Below are 14593 nucleotides of genomic sequence, written 5' to 3' on the forward strand. Positions count from 1 at the left end.
AATAGCATTGAAAATATGTTTTTCATTTGCTAATGTATCTCTATATAGCACTTAATTTTATCAATAGCATGAAAGGCCAGTGAAGGCAAGGCAATCATGTTTCTACACATTAATCGCCATCAGACATAGCAATATATTTGTTTATCAGTAGGCATTAAACAAATGTATGGGAGGAGGTAGAACATTTAATACATATATTTTTAATATCAGTAATGATAAATAAATGGACAAATATTAATTAACTTATTGAATTTGGTCTCGAGTCTGTCGAACCAAGATGTCTCTTGAACTCATCGGCAAAACTACTTCCTGTTAGCAACCAATCGATGACGCCGGTTACGGTTTCCAAGGGGCTGTGTACAAGAGTTTATGCTTTTTCTCGACGAAGCTAATGTAAATTGCTGCACGGCAAACTGGCAAAATATATTACAAACTTGCTTTTGTAATTTGTGAATGCTTGCTAGACATTACCATTAAGCCTTTAGATTTTATTTTCACAGTTTGGCTAACTGGGCTTATTTAGTCGACGACAGAAAGCTTATAAGCGTTAGCGCTAGCTAGCTAATCCAGCGTTGAGCAGCAGCACCAAGAGCCACAAAAGTTCAAAAGATGAGCGAACAACTGAAATTCATCGTTGAACAACTTAACAGGGACCCATTTAAGAAAAATTTCAACCTCATCACGTTTGACTCTCTGGAACCGATGCAGCTACTGCAGATCTTAAACGATGTTCTGGCAGAAATAGACCCAAAGGTGAACAGACAGTTTCAACAGTTTGTTTACTTGTGTCAGTGCTAACACCAATGTGTGTCGTCTGCGGCCATGTTAATTTGTGACATTTCACGCTATTTGGTGTGTCGTCGTCCCCCCCCCCCTTGTTTTAGCAAGCCATAGACATTCGTGAAGAAATGCCCGAGCAAACTGTGAAGAGGATGTGCTCCCTGCTGGGGATGCTGAAATACAAACCTCCTGGCAACCTCTCTGATGTGTAAGTATCAACTGGACTTTCTGCCATGGATATTTTACATTAAAAGATTTACAACTGTCAGAATAGTATACTGAAATATAGTACCCGCCTTATTTAGACAGACCTGTTGTTGTTTATTTCTGACCTGCCAATTCCGATTCTCTCCATTTATCGTTGTTTTAACTTGTCTCATGGTATTTGTCACTTATTACAAGGAGAAAATTTGATCTTCTGTCTTTGGCTTTTAGTCTGTGGTCAGAACATTTACACCAAAAATTTTTTTAAAAAAAAGTAAATACTCTTAACAATTTTTTCCACTAATTATACAGGGCCTTGCAGCTCACAGAGATCTTACAACCAAGTAACACAACATATGACTTCCCAAAAACACAGTTATATTCAATATTTCTGATGTTAGCTTTTTACCCCTTGGTCTAATGAAGGATCCTACTTAGATTTTTCCAGCAGCGTCATCAGTCTGTTCACATAGGGTGCTAACATGTGCACCAGCTGATCAGCTCTTAATACGCGTGTTCACACATGTTCCCACATCATCCGGAGTGTCCATTTGTGATCAGATCTCTGTTACCTACTCTGTACGTAAATAACCACGTAGCCTACGCAATATGAGTGACAAACATGACATCAGCAGGTCTACTGATGTTTCTGTAAAATCACACGTACACGAAGACCTGAACTGTATCGTTATTCAGACATTAACACATTTTAAGATTTGCCTGAGTCACATTCACTGAGGAATTATTTATGAACATTTCACTTAGCTGAGGTGATGGATGAGAGAAGTAAAAGAGCACCGATTGAATTATTTGAGATCTTACAGAGCTCAGTGGCAGCACACCTCTGCTCATAAAAACACGCTTGCTGAAACTTTTAACCTCTAAAATTCGGCAGGCTGTCAACTGTTTCCTACTCAACTTTGCTGTGCACACAAGTGTCGCAGAGATTGTTGTGATTCAACCAGAAACAACTAAAACAAAACTTCCTCCATTGAGGCAAATCACTCATAAACCCTCCTAATAATCCATTGATCAATATTTTTCTGACAAATATGGTCTTTATTTAACTGACAGGCGGCCTGACAATTGAGTTCAATAAAACTTATAAGCCACAAAAAACAGTTTAATATGTCCCCACTGATTCCTGTTGCTTCATTTTCGGTTAGCAAGCAGCTGTGCCTAATCTTTTACTCGTATTTCCATAAGTCCAGTTTGCATGTAAACATTCTTGATGCGGTGGTTTAAAAACATAACTTTTGACTGGCACCCCTTCTAGAGACTAAAGGAGTTTCCATGTCGTATCCGTGTGCTACAATCGTCAGTGAGAGTATGCATCTGCATGAAAGTGCATGGCCTTCGTCTGCCCTGCAGTAAACAGAGCTTGTACAGGTTTAGGCCCATTCCTGGGCCAACAGGGCAGATCTGGAGCTTTGGAGCTGTGCTCGCAACTGCTTTGTTTAGTGTCACTGCAGAAATCAACAGAAATGATAAGTTTATGATTGTGTGATGGATCTTCAACATGTTCTGCCTGTCATTTTCTGCATTGCTGTTAGCTCTCTTTTTTCAAACTTTCTGCAGGAGCAGTTTTCGACAGGGTCTGGTTACTGGCAGCAAACCAGTGATTCACCCAATCCTCCACTGGCTGCTGCAGAGAGTCCCTGAGCTTAAGAAGAGGGCTTACCTGGCGCGTTTTCTAGCGAAGCTTGAGGTGCCTGCGGAGTTTTTGCAGGATGATATCATCAATGACACCTATCATCAGGTTTGTCACAATGAAAAAAGATACAATCACCATGTTCTTTTCTAGTTTTTGGGATTTAAAGTAACTGAAGTTGTGTGTTCACAGTATGAAGAGCTGGTGGAAGGATTTAAGACGTATCACAAGGAATGTGAACAGCTGAGGACATCAGGCTTCTCCACGGCAGAAATCAGAAGGGTAAAATTACTTAACAGTCACTGTTAGTCAGATGTAATTAATGTTAAGTTATGATCAGTACAATACTGTTGTATAATACTCGTTCTCATTTTTAGTGATGTTTCTATGGTTTATTAATCACATAATTATTTTTCTGTAATAACAGGACATCAGTGCCATGGAGGAGGAGAAAGATCAATTAATCAAGCGTGTAGAGAGGTTGAAGAGGAGGGTAAGGCAAACTGTTCACTCTTGGGAGGCCAGGAAGGCTTTAGATTCACTGTGGAATGAAAACATGAGCTGAGACATATATTAGCAGCTCCTCCATTAGACCCGGCAGGCACCTGCGAAGCTGCAAGGCTGTCCTAACAAGACTGACAAGTAATGAGGTGTCACATTGATGTGTTTTACTTATAGGCCCTGTCAAAAGCTGAAACCTGACTCTGTCAGAAGTGCTCGTGCCACAGCCACAGTCAGACATCATCATGTTAAGTTGTTTATCCACTAGGTGGAGTCAGTGTCCAACCATCAGAGGATGTTAGACCAGGCCAGGCAGCTGCGAGTTGAAAAGGAGCGAGAGGAGTCCCTGTCTCAGCAGAAGCAAGAACAGAAGAATCAGGTTAATGTCTTTGTTTGCTTTTTGTATAGCAACACTTTTCTTCATGTTATTGTATTTTAGTTAGACACCACAGTGGCACTGAACAATCGCTTTGGAAAGAAAAGGTGGCATGTTGTGTCCTGAGTGTTGTTTTCTCAGGTAAAGGGCCCCCCATTGATAACGTCCATTAATTTTTAGAGATTAGGAAGTTTTATGTTAGAAAAGTAAGGAAAAATAAAATAATTACTTCCTTCTAGTGCTTTCTCTGTGGCAGAAAATTGATTAGCTACAATTTCATGAAATGCCTAAGCTAAAATGCTAAAAATGCCCAGCTCTCCGCCTCTAAAATGGGAACTTTTGTGTCTTCTTAGATATGAAAACCTTTAAGAGAGAATTTTAGGATGTCACTCTTTGCCTTGTTTTCCTGACACTTTATTGACTAAGATACTCACCTATTAGTCCCAAAATGGTTATGATAATCTGTATGAAAATAGTTGCAGTCCTTGTTATGAACATTGCTAACTTCCCCACGCCACATGTGTTGGTCATTGTTTTTTTTTTGTGTGTTCAGCTGTTCCAAGCAGAGCAGAGACTGCTGAGGTCACAGCAGCAGTTGAAGGATTTCCGACAAGCTGCAGCAGATGCCAACCCAGAGAGTGAGTGGTGCTGCTCTGCTGCTTCCTCTGCAGGACACAGCTGGATGTGATGTTCAAGGACATATTTCTCAGCTGATAGGCATTCATATGTTGAGACCCTCTAATTGATCTGATCTTTGATGTGCTGTGATATGGCTTATCTGATGTTGGAATGCTCCCATTTGATACTTGCCCCTTAAGACACGCATTGTTAACGTCAGAGCATTTTTCACATGGTGTTAGTTATGTGTTTTGTCATATTTTTATCAGCTTTAAACACGGATAAGATGGATTCCTCAAAGTGTTTGTACCACATGAAACTCTTAATGAAAAGCTCTTCTTCTTTTAGGCCTAATGAAGAGACTGGAAGAGGAGATTAAGATCAACTCTTACATGGTCTCTGAGAAACTCCCCAAAGAGCTGGAGGGCATGAGGCGTAGGGTGCAGTACCTGCAGAAAGTGGCTTCAGAGCCTGCGATGGGCCAGGCCGACCTCCAGGAGCTGGAGGACAAGGTCAGGTGGTGAAAGTGTATCATCAGGTACTGAAAGTTCTGATGTGCTCATCTCTGACTGTGCTTTGATGTGCACTCTCACAGATTAAAGAAGTCGACTCTAAGATAAACCAGCTGATTGAGAAGAAGATGATGAGAAATGATCCCATCGATGACAAACTGACCCTTTATAGGCAGCAGGTTCTCACTTTACAATGTCTTTAATTGTTTTTGTCTAATTTATCTTGACCAAACTCTGCCTTGTGTCTGTGATCTTAAATGTTTTTAAGTGTCTCTTTACACTCTTTACATGATTTCTCACTCACTCAGCAAAATTCCTTCTCCCATGTTTGTATTTCTAATGCAACATGCCTCTTGTAGGCCTCCATTATCATTCGAAAGAAGGAGTCAAAGGCAGAGGAGCTGCAGGAAGCGAGGGAGGAGCTGGCGGCCGCAGAGCGGGAGCTGAAGCAGAGGAGCAGCCAGACACAGTCTGCACACGGGGAAGAGGTCATCCGTGGTGACGAGGTACACTCTTGGTTATCACGTTCACAAAGTGATGTCGTCAGGAAATATCCTTTACCTCAGAGTTTCTTAATGTTGCCTTTAGATTATTAGCCTTCACATCTAAGAATGTAACTGTCAGCAGCAAGAAGAGCAAAAGACACTCTGCTGGATTGTCTCCTTTGTCTGAAAGGTAACAGCTAACATCACCTACAAACTTCAGCTTTATCCAAATGCACTCTAGAAGATTATCAAACCAGCGAAAACTCAAGAAGCTATTTCTGTTCTTATCTAAACACAGACAAGCTCACTGTCTAATGTTACTTATCCCTTTTGCCCGCTCTCCCCCACATTCCCATGTAAGCCATAAATAGAACACAAAAGAGAGAATATCCAGAACAAGGAACTGTACTGGACAAACTTCCTGAGAGTAGGCTTTTTTTCTTTATCTTCACCGTAATCAATCTTTTGATTCAAGTCAGATGGACGTATTAAGCAGACTTGAGGCTCAGAAACTTTTGTCTTTGTTTATATCTCATGACAAGGACGTAATCTCTCCTCTGAGCTGTCACATTGATGAGCTGAACTGAACACTAACGGCGAGAAAAAACTTAAACATCATGTTGCACAGAAGTCAAAAAGCCATGGGTATTTACGGCGTATACTTTAAGCTTTTAGTTACAGAGATGACTAAACAGCTCTGGAACAGCAGAGAGATGCTGATGAATGAGGCTGGTGCTGTGACTGTGGGAACTGTGAGGATTCCAATCTTTATAGCCTGGTGCTTGACACATGTATATGTCTGTGAGAAGAGAGCTGCGTTTGCACTCTGAAGAGGAGTCACTCCGAGTCTGAAACAAGCACGACACACACATTAAAGACAACCTTTTCAGGCATCCTAAACCCGTCATGTGTACATTTCCTGAGAAGATTATTATGTAGAGCAAAACCAAAAAGAGCTTGATCTTCGTAGAAGTAACCCAACTGACGCTTTCACTGCTGCCTGGAAAAAGACTAGAAGTGAAATATCAGTGGAAAAATTACTTCCAACATGTTTATTCTCCACAGGAAGAGCAGAGAAAACAATCAATTTAGCCATGCACTTTGGGAGAAGAAGCCCTTTTTTGTGTGACAGGAAGAAGTTATCAGATGTTGTGGAAAATGTGGTTCCTATTTTTAAGTACTAGCAATAACATGCAAGCTCACATGTTAAGCCACTTTCCATGTTTTACAATCACGCCAGTACATTACCGTGAAATTGAAGCCCTTTAAGTCTGACTTAAATTACGAGAGGGAGCTGGTTGTTGAGACAAAGAGGCCCTTGAGACTTTACATAAACGAAGTTAGTGGAAAATGTTTTGTCAAAGTCAGCTTATCAAACTTCTGCGTAGTTTTGGGCAATCAGCCACGGTGGAGATGATCACTTTATCAGAGGTATTTTCCATTCTGACGGTTACATGTCATCACATGCCGCCCACCAACTGCAGGGTCTCTCTGAGGAGGATGACTACATTTGCTTGTCATTGGTTAGCTAGAATGATTAAGCTGTCTTATCCGTTTTATTTATTAGTTGTAGACTTTTCTTCATGATAATGTGTGTTAATGCTCTCCGTGTCCGTGCTTCGCCCTGCGACTGATTTGCTGTCGAGTCCAGGAGCAGATGTTTCGTGGACACAATGTCAGGAACACTGCGGTATTATTCTACCGCACTAATTCCTCTCTCCGTCATGTGTGCCCTTGATGTCCCAAAATACACAATGAATCAATGTGCATGCACAATCACACGCACGCACCCACCCAATCCACTCACACGCGCACACATCAGGCTTTGTGGATCCCCAAAGGATGTGAAGCACATTCTTTGATTTCTGGGGCTGTTCTCCCGTGTCCAAGTTAATTTATAGCTGCTCTTCATTGTGGAGGAGTTTCAACATGTCCCAGCAGACAGTCAAAGTGGGCAGCAGCTGAATATCCACTCAAAGCACTTGTTCTGTCAGATGAAGCTGTTTGCTGTACATAGCTGGCTGTGAATCTGAAAGGACTGGGTGGCTGTTTTGGATCATGGCGTGGCCCCCGAGTCCCCCGGTTGCAGCCACTGCTGTTCCCTAATCCCTTCCCTCCCCTGTCTCGATCCATTGGCTTCTCCTGTGGCTTTTCATAGCACCTCAGCTGTGCCAGACACCATGATGTCAAATATAGACAGTGTTCATCCCTTTTACACTTGATTTCTTAAAGCACTCTCTTTCAATTCCAAGGTTTTATGCATCAGGACATCACAAAAAAGTCATTTGGTCCTGACCAGGTCGTAAAAATTGGTAAATACAACCCCAGATGAGCAACAACTCATGACATAATATTTATTTAGTGCACAAAACTTAGCCAAAATGCAGAAACAGTGTGAGAAAAACAACCTAAATGCTGAATATTAAGTGTATTATTAAGCTGTCCTTCCGTGTGAAGATTATGCTTAATTTAGAGTGTTTGCTCTTCACAGCTGAAACGTTTGGTGGGCAAGTTGCGCAGCAAGGGGACCGCATACAAGAAGAAACGTCAGGAAATTGCAGAGTTGAAAGCAGAATATGGAGTCGTGCAACGGACAGAGGAGATCCTCAAACAGAGACACGAGACCGTCCAACAGAAACTGGTAACTCATCCAAATCTTGAATTTTCTTGCAAAACAAGCAGAGGAAGGACTTAGATCTACAGGTTGCCTTTATGTTAAGTGGTGTCGAATCAGTTCAGACCATGAGGAAAAGCTGAGTTCATACATGTTCCTACATTTTCTTTTTTATTTATTGACTTTAGTAAGTTGTACAAAAGCACTATGGTAGCCCTATTAAGTGAGCCTTCAATAATTAATCTTTCTCAATTTTTTTTTTCCAGTAAAGATCAGAGAAGCCCTCCTAACTCCTCTTACTGCCCTCTCTGCCCTGTAGAGTAATGTCAGACTGTTTGATCCACCACTCTCACCGCTCATCTGCTGTTTTCATGTGATCTCTTTGCTCACAGCCTGTTTTAACAGCGAAGTGATGGAAGTTTCCTGGAAATGGCTTCACACCTTTGTGTGGTCCGATCACCTGACTTGTTGATGGCTTGTCTAGCGCAGGCTGAGCTGCTATTTCTGATGGCAGCATCTGCTGCTCCTCCTCTCTCTGCATCCCACACGAGGATTTGTTAAAGCAATGACAGTTTTCCTTCTGATCACATGTGTCGCTGACAGTGTGTCCTCTCCTTTTATAGGCGTCTGATTCTCTGAGCTGAATAGTTCCTCCTGCGTACCACATTTTTTTCAGTTGGACACAGTATTAGATAACAGGTGGCCCACTAATGCAATGAATGATGATGCCATTCATATAATTTTTCTTTATTATCGTAAGATTTTTAAGCTTTCAAGCATTTTGACTAGGTGTTTGATGAGCAGCGCTTGGACTAACTTAGACCAAGAACAGAAAGATACAGGGAATAACTTGAAATACACTGTTTCTGTTGTGTTTTAAAGCAAACTGTGGAAGCTGAGAAGGGCATCTCTGGCTACAGTGACACTCAAGAAGAGCTGGAGAGGGTGTCTGCCATCAAGAGTGAGCTGGATGAGAGGAAGGGCCGCACTCTGGATGACATGTCTGAAATGGTGAATTAATAAATACTAATGAATTATTAAGAGGTTTGGTGGAGATTTCTTAGTTTAATTTAAGAAAACCTTCAATGTGACATGTTGATATCTCACAGCAGGAGATGCCTTATCGACAAAATAAACCAATTTAATTTAGCTACTGGAGTAGCTAAATTAAATGACTGATGGACTGACTCGTCACATCTTGGGGTAAAAAGCACCGGCTTGGTCCTTTAATGCACAGCAGTGCTTGCTTTAAAGGATTGCTCCTAAATGGGATGCCACCATCACTTCTCGTCTCCACTCCTGTAGGATGTTCGTTCAGTTGTGTTAATATGTAGACGCTGAATAGGATAGAATAACACATATGACAAAGAAGTCATGAATCACACTTAGTACTTTGTTTCAGCTCCTTTGGCTTTTCTGACAGTTTGAATTCACTCATGAGAAACGATATTCTTCATTAATCAGGTTCCAACTTTCTTGTCATGGACCATTTCTTTAAAAAGAATTGAATTCACATTGAAATCCAAACTGTTTCCTGGCCATGTCGTTGAGTTGATTTGTCTTTCCGGAAAAAAAGAGAAATGTTTCAGTGATCTTCGCCCTGTGGGAAGAAGCATGATGATGGAATAAGTGTCCACTTTCATCCAATCATCCACAGTCCATGACTGTTTCTCTTCAGCCCGCTGTGACCTTGTTTTCTTCTCTTCAGGTTTTCTGGATGGACATCCCATTTCCTTCAGCTGGTTTCTTACAGTTCAGTCACAAACATCCATTTGTTTTTAGTCATTTAGTTGTGAATTCCCTGTTTTAAGTCATATTGCTTTGAGTTATCTGTTCTAATGCTTTGAGAGAGTTTTATAATCCTCTCAGTTGTTTTCACTTACAGCTTTCTTGTTGGGGCCGTGTTTCCAGGTGCAATAGCTTGTTAAAGTCAGCAAACCCTCTCTTTTAACTGTAGATTAATTTCAGTGTTTTCATTTGTTAAAGATATTTTAGATTACACGATAGTCAGAGGTTGTTGGACAAAATTTCTGCTGTGGCACGACTCAGTTTAGCTACAGTTTTAACTCAATCAAATTGAGAATAGAGAATGTAATTAAACCTGAAATATTAACTTTTTGTAATAATTGACACCTGTGCTTAACAATAATGGACGAATACAGCACAAAAGCCTCATTTACACCATCCACTTTATTCACTGTTCAGTCATTCTTTTCTGTTAAGGTCCCGAAGAAAGCTGATTGTACATTACAAGCACATTTGGATGTATAAAGGTGTAAACGTCAGTGTTTAGGCTCCCCTCAGTGCACATTGTGTTTCTTTTAATGTCATGTTGTGTTTTTATTCATTTTCTTTCACTGTTGTAATCCAAGGGCTGCACGGTGGTGTGGTGGTTAGCACCGTCACCTCACAGCAAGAAGGTTCCAGGTTCGATCCTTTCTGTGTGGAGTCTGCATGTTCTCCCTGTGTATGCGTGGGTTCTCTCCGGGTACTCCGGCTTCCTCCCACCATCCAAAAACATGCATGTCAGGTTAATTGGTGACTCCAAATTGTCCTTAGGAGTGAGTGTGAGCATGCATGGTTCTTTGTCTCTATGTGGCCCTGTGATGGACTGGCGACCTGTCCAGGGTGTACCCCGCCTTTCGCCCGATGACTGCTGGGATAGGCTCCAGCTCACCCGCTACCCAATTGACAGTATAGAAGATGGATGGATGTTGTAATCCAGTTTGTGTTGTTGTGACTTTATTTTACAGGTAAAGAAACTGAACTCAATGATAGTGGAGAAGAAGTCAGCTCTGGCGCCGATTATAAAAGAACTGAGGTCGCTGAGACAGCGGCGTGAGGTAAGTGTCGTCTGGATAAGATGACCTCAACTTCATAATGTATTGATAACTAGACCCAGTTTATACAAAAACCTCCATCTGTCATAATAAATCAAATCTGTGTGATTTAAGAATCCAGGCAATTACTGAAACTTTAAATTCGACTGGATCTGACGTAATATAATGTGAAAGTGATGTAACTAACTCATACACCCAAGGAGGAGAAATATAACTGACGAGGAATCTGTTTACAAATGCCAAAACAAATGCTGTGATATTAACTTTGTGCCTGCAAACGAGTAGGGACTTAACTTGTATTGTGTGTAACCCAGGACAAGGTCCATTAGGAGTAATTTACAAAGGCCACACACACACACACACACACACACTTTGCTGAGCTGGAGCAGAGGATTACATTTTCCTACACGTTCCCAGCATCGCTCCTCCACCTTACTGGGTAATGTCAGCTAATGAAGAGCTGCAACAGGATGACATAAATAGACTGAATGTGTAAGAGCCTGTTATGAGTTAAACTGCTAAAATACCAGCTATGATATTATGCTGACATAAAACGGTGCTGTTGTGTGTGTGTCCCAGATCTCCTACCGTGTGCTGTAAAGTGATGGGGTTATTTCTTTGTTTCTATGTAAAATTCTTGTGATTACCATCATAACAGGAACTAAATCAAGACTATGAGGAAAAGAAGACACAATATGAAAGCTGTGCCGTTGGTTTGGAGAGCAACAGATCAAAACTGGAGCAGGTATAGTTCTAATATAACAGTTTTAAGTGTTTTTTTTCACCTGCAGTGTATTATTACTTCTTTCTTTAATCTCCTGACTTCATACAGGAGGTAAAAACACTGAGGGACGAGACAGCACAGAAGGAAAACCGATACCATTATATCAACTCCATGTCAGAGGCAAGTCCATGTGACAGCCACAGCATTTTGCAAGTGTCCCGCCCGTCCACAAACAACCACTGTGACGGCAAACTCAATTTTTGCATCTCTGTCATCTGCAGATCATTGAGATGCAAGTGCAGCGGGCGGCCGAGGAGATGAAGGCCTACGTGTCCTCTGATCCACAGGAGAGGAAGAAGGCCATCAGGTGAGCCTGCCCAGCCAGGCCAGCCAGCTGCTCACAACATGAATAACCTTTTAACTTTAGGAAGCTCTTCTAAGCTTCCAGATGTCATTGAAACGCCTTGTGAAATGGATATAAACCGACATAACGCACCTTTATTTAACAACACTGGCAAAAATGTGACTTTTACTTATTGCATGCTTTTTTGTGCTTCATTGTAGGGAAGTGTACATGAAGAACATTGCAGAACAGGAGTTACTTGGCAAGGTGAGAAAACTGAGTGCTGACTCAGCAGGCCAATACTTGGAAATCTTCCTCAATTCTGTCAAGAACATGGTCTGATGACTGACAGTAATGCCAGTAAAGTTCATTGGAAGTTTACAGGCCTTTACAGAGACACATCTTTACCTTTACAAATACTTGAACAACAGAAATGCAGACAGGTACATCAAGGTACCTTCAAAGTGAAGCAACGGGACAAATAGGAACACATTTCAAAGCAGATTTATCCCCCAAAAGAAAGCACACGAATGCATATATAACATTTAACCCCCTATTTCTTGTACCAGTAACAAGACCACTTTTACCCCTTTTTTACCACTTCAATTCCTCCCTAATGGCTGCGTACCTTACATCACACTTGTCTTCTGGTTGTAACAAATAGATAATGTGTGGATTCTTCTTCTTTAAAAAAAAAAACCACTCCTGTCCTTTGTGGACTCCAGAAGTTACGCGAGGAGCAGAAGATGGTGAGGGAAAGCCACAGCGCCAACATGGAGCAGATGAAGATGTGGCGTGACCTGGAGCGGCTGATGGAGTGCAAGAAGCAGTGCTTTATAAAGGCACAGAACCAGGTTTCTATCGGTCAGATCATTCAGGAGGGAGGGGAGGACAGGCTGGTGCTGTGAGGACACGTCCCTGACTGTACGTTCATCTAAAATAAACTTGGAATCCTCCAGTAACGAGTCCAAAACAGTTTAAATATATGTTAAATGGTATAGAGGTTTTTCTTTTAAGGGGTTGAGTGTTCTGTCTCGTGTCTGCTGAGTTTTACCCGATAGTTTATCTGCTGTGAGGAGCAGACCACAACTTAAAGAACACATGTATCGGGACGTGTTGCAGGACAAGGGCTTACACTTTTGCGTGGCCACAGGAGACTCCTTTTTAAACGTCTATGAGAATACACTTTCAGTCAAAGAGTCCAACGATAACGGCATACAAAGTGGTGCACTTGGGATGTGGGCACAGTCAGCTATTTTTGGCATCGCCAAGCATGACCTTGGACAGGGACTGAGAGTCCAACTTTGGATTTCACCGGGATCTCCCCTACTTTGGGCATTTTTTTGCCTGTTCAGCTCTGTAGTGGATTAGCATTTCAAGTTCATTCAGTCATATTATTGACATTCAAAGCCGTTTATTTTGATGTATTTTAATTGCATTATTTTTCATTATGTCTCCTGTTTCACTGCAGACAGTTGCCAGTCTGTCTGAGTTGTGATAAAATAAAGTGAAATCGTACACCTTTATTATGACGTGTGCTGTTTAAGAGAAGATTTCCATTCCAAATCCATTTTAAAACGGTATAATGGGATATTAAAAGGAAAAAAGGATAACGTGATTCACTCTTCTGTCCACACTTACATCTTTTTAGTGTCTCGTGTCGTTCCTAACAGATACTGTCTTCATGGATGTTTCAGGATCAGGACCCTGACTCCCACAGAAACTTAATCTGCTGTCGACAGCCGACATTAGCAACTCTCGAGCCAAACGGATCAAGTGTGACAGCTTGATGTCCAACTGGCCGCTCTCATGTTATTAATGTTACAGTACCTTGCCCTGCTTGGGGCCTTATTAAGACATGTTAACAGATGATGCACACCAGCGATCTGACAGCGATTACCCCTGGAGAGCACAGAGGCAAAGGTATTAACCTTTGAGTGCCCTCACACCTCTACAGCTGCCCTTATGGTTGTTTGGAAAACGGGATTGATAAACAAGATTAAGTCTTACTTTATTCATACAAAAAAAGACTGTGGAGAGGTTTTTATGCTATCTTGTGGTAACTGGTTTGTCTTAGTGTAGATTTGATGCATAATTGCCCCTGACATGCCTGAAACATTAAAGTGTGGTAAATCTTTTACCCTGAGCACACACACACACAGTCAGGTTAACAGTAGTGCATCAAAGTTTTTAAGCCATTAAAAGGTTAGTTATCTACAAAAACATGTATTTTTTTTAAACAAATACAGAATGCTCATTTAAACAAAGAAGACTGTCGGATTTAACACCTTTGTACAGCAAAACTGCAACTAAAATGTCCATTTCTGACCTTCAGGGCACTGATTAAAGTCCTCAGACTTGCCCCAACCCAGATACCTGAAATGTGCGCAACTAAAGTCAGTGTGCTTCAAAACGAGCCAGAATCTCTAGTTTTAAGGTTCACAAACTTTTTTTTTCAGTGTTGGCCATTTTATAAAGTCCTGAGTAATCTTCGTTGTACCATGATACTCAGATACCCTTTTGACTACTTATCCTATATGTTGGCATGCATTTGCTATTCGTATTTTGCACATTATATGTTCAAAATGTATGTTTATCTCTTATTTTTTTCTTATATTTCTTCAATTCGTTTCTTTTATTAAAACTTTTAGGACTTGTGCTACAGTCTTCCAAACATATCCATTTGAGGTATTCTTACAACAAAGCTAATTGGGTTCCTCGTGTGTGGAATCTGCATTCATCAGCGCCATAAAACATCCCAGCTGGTTTATTTATAAAGCACGAACGAGTCTTAATATTTTCCACATATTCGCGGCCAGTCAGCAAAGCAGAGGAGGAACAATGTTGCAGGGTGACTCTGGGGGTCTGTAAAACCACACGAGATGCACAAAGTTGTCCATATAAACGTGCCACCCTCTCATTTCCTAGTCACTTCCTGTGTTCTA

The 14593-nt window shown here is 41.2% G+C and overlaps 1 protein-coding gene across 1 annotated transcript; it reads left to right on the forward strand.

Annotated features, from left to right (window-relative positions):
- Positions 1-329: 329 nt before the first annotated feature.
- Positions 330-13174, forward strand: ift81 (intraflagellar transport 81 homolog). The gene is made up of 18 exons (XM_072388536.1): positions 330-753; positions 885-988; positions 2563-2743; positions 2828-2917; positions 3063-3128; positions 3405-3515; positions 4066-4150; positions 4479-4642; positions 4726-4821; positions 5002-5148; positions 7619-7768; positions 8624-8752; positions 10495-10584; positions 11240-11326; positions 11414-11485; positions 11587-11672; positions 11870-11915; positions 12374-13174. The coding sequence occupies exons 1-18, from the start codon at positions 610-612 to the stop codon at positions 12554-12556; spliced, it is 2031 nt and encodes a 676-aa protein (XP_072244637.1). The 5' UTR covers positions 330-609; the 3' UTR covers positions 12557-13174.
- Positions 13175-14593: the final 1419 nt, after the last annotated feature.

This window comes from Leuresthes tenuis, unplaced genomic scaffold (assembly GCF_036924035.1).
Source record: "Leuresthes tenuis unplaced genomic scaffold, fLeuTen1.0.hap1 SCAF_6, whole genome shotgun sequence".
Taxonomy (NCBI): domain Eukaryota; kingdom Metazoa; phylum Chordata; class Actinopteri; order Atheriniformes; family Atherinopsidae; genus Leuresthes; species Leuresthes tenuis.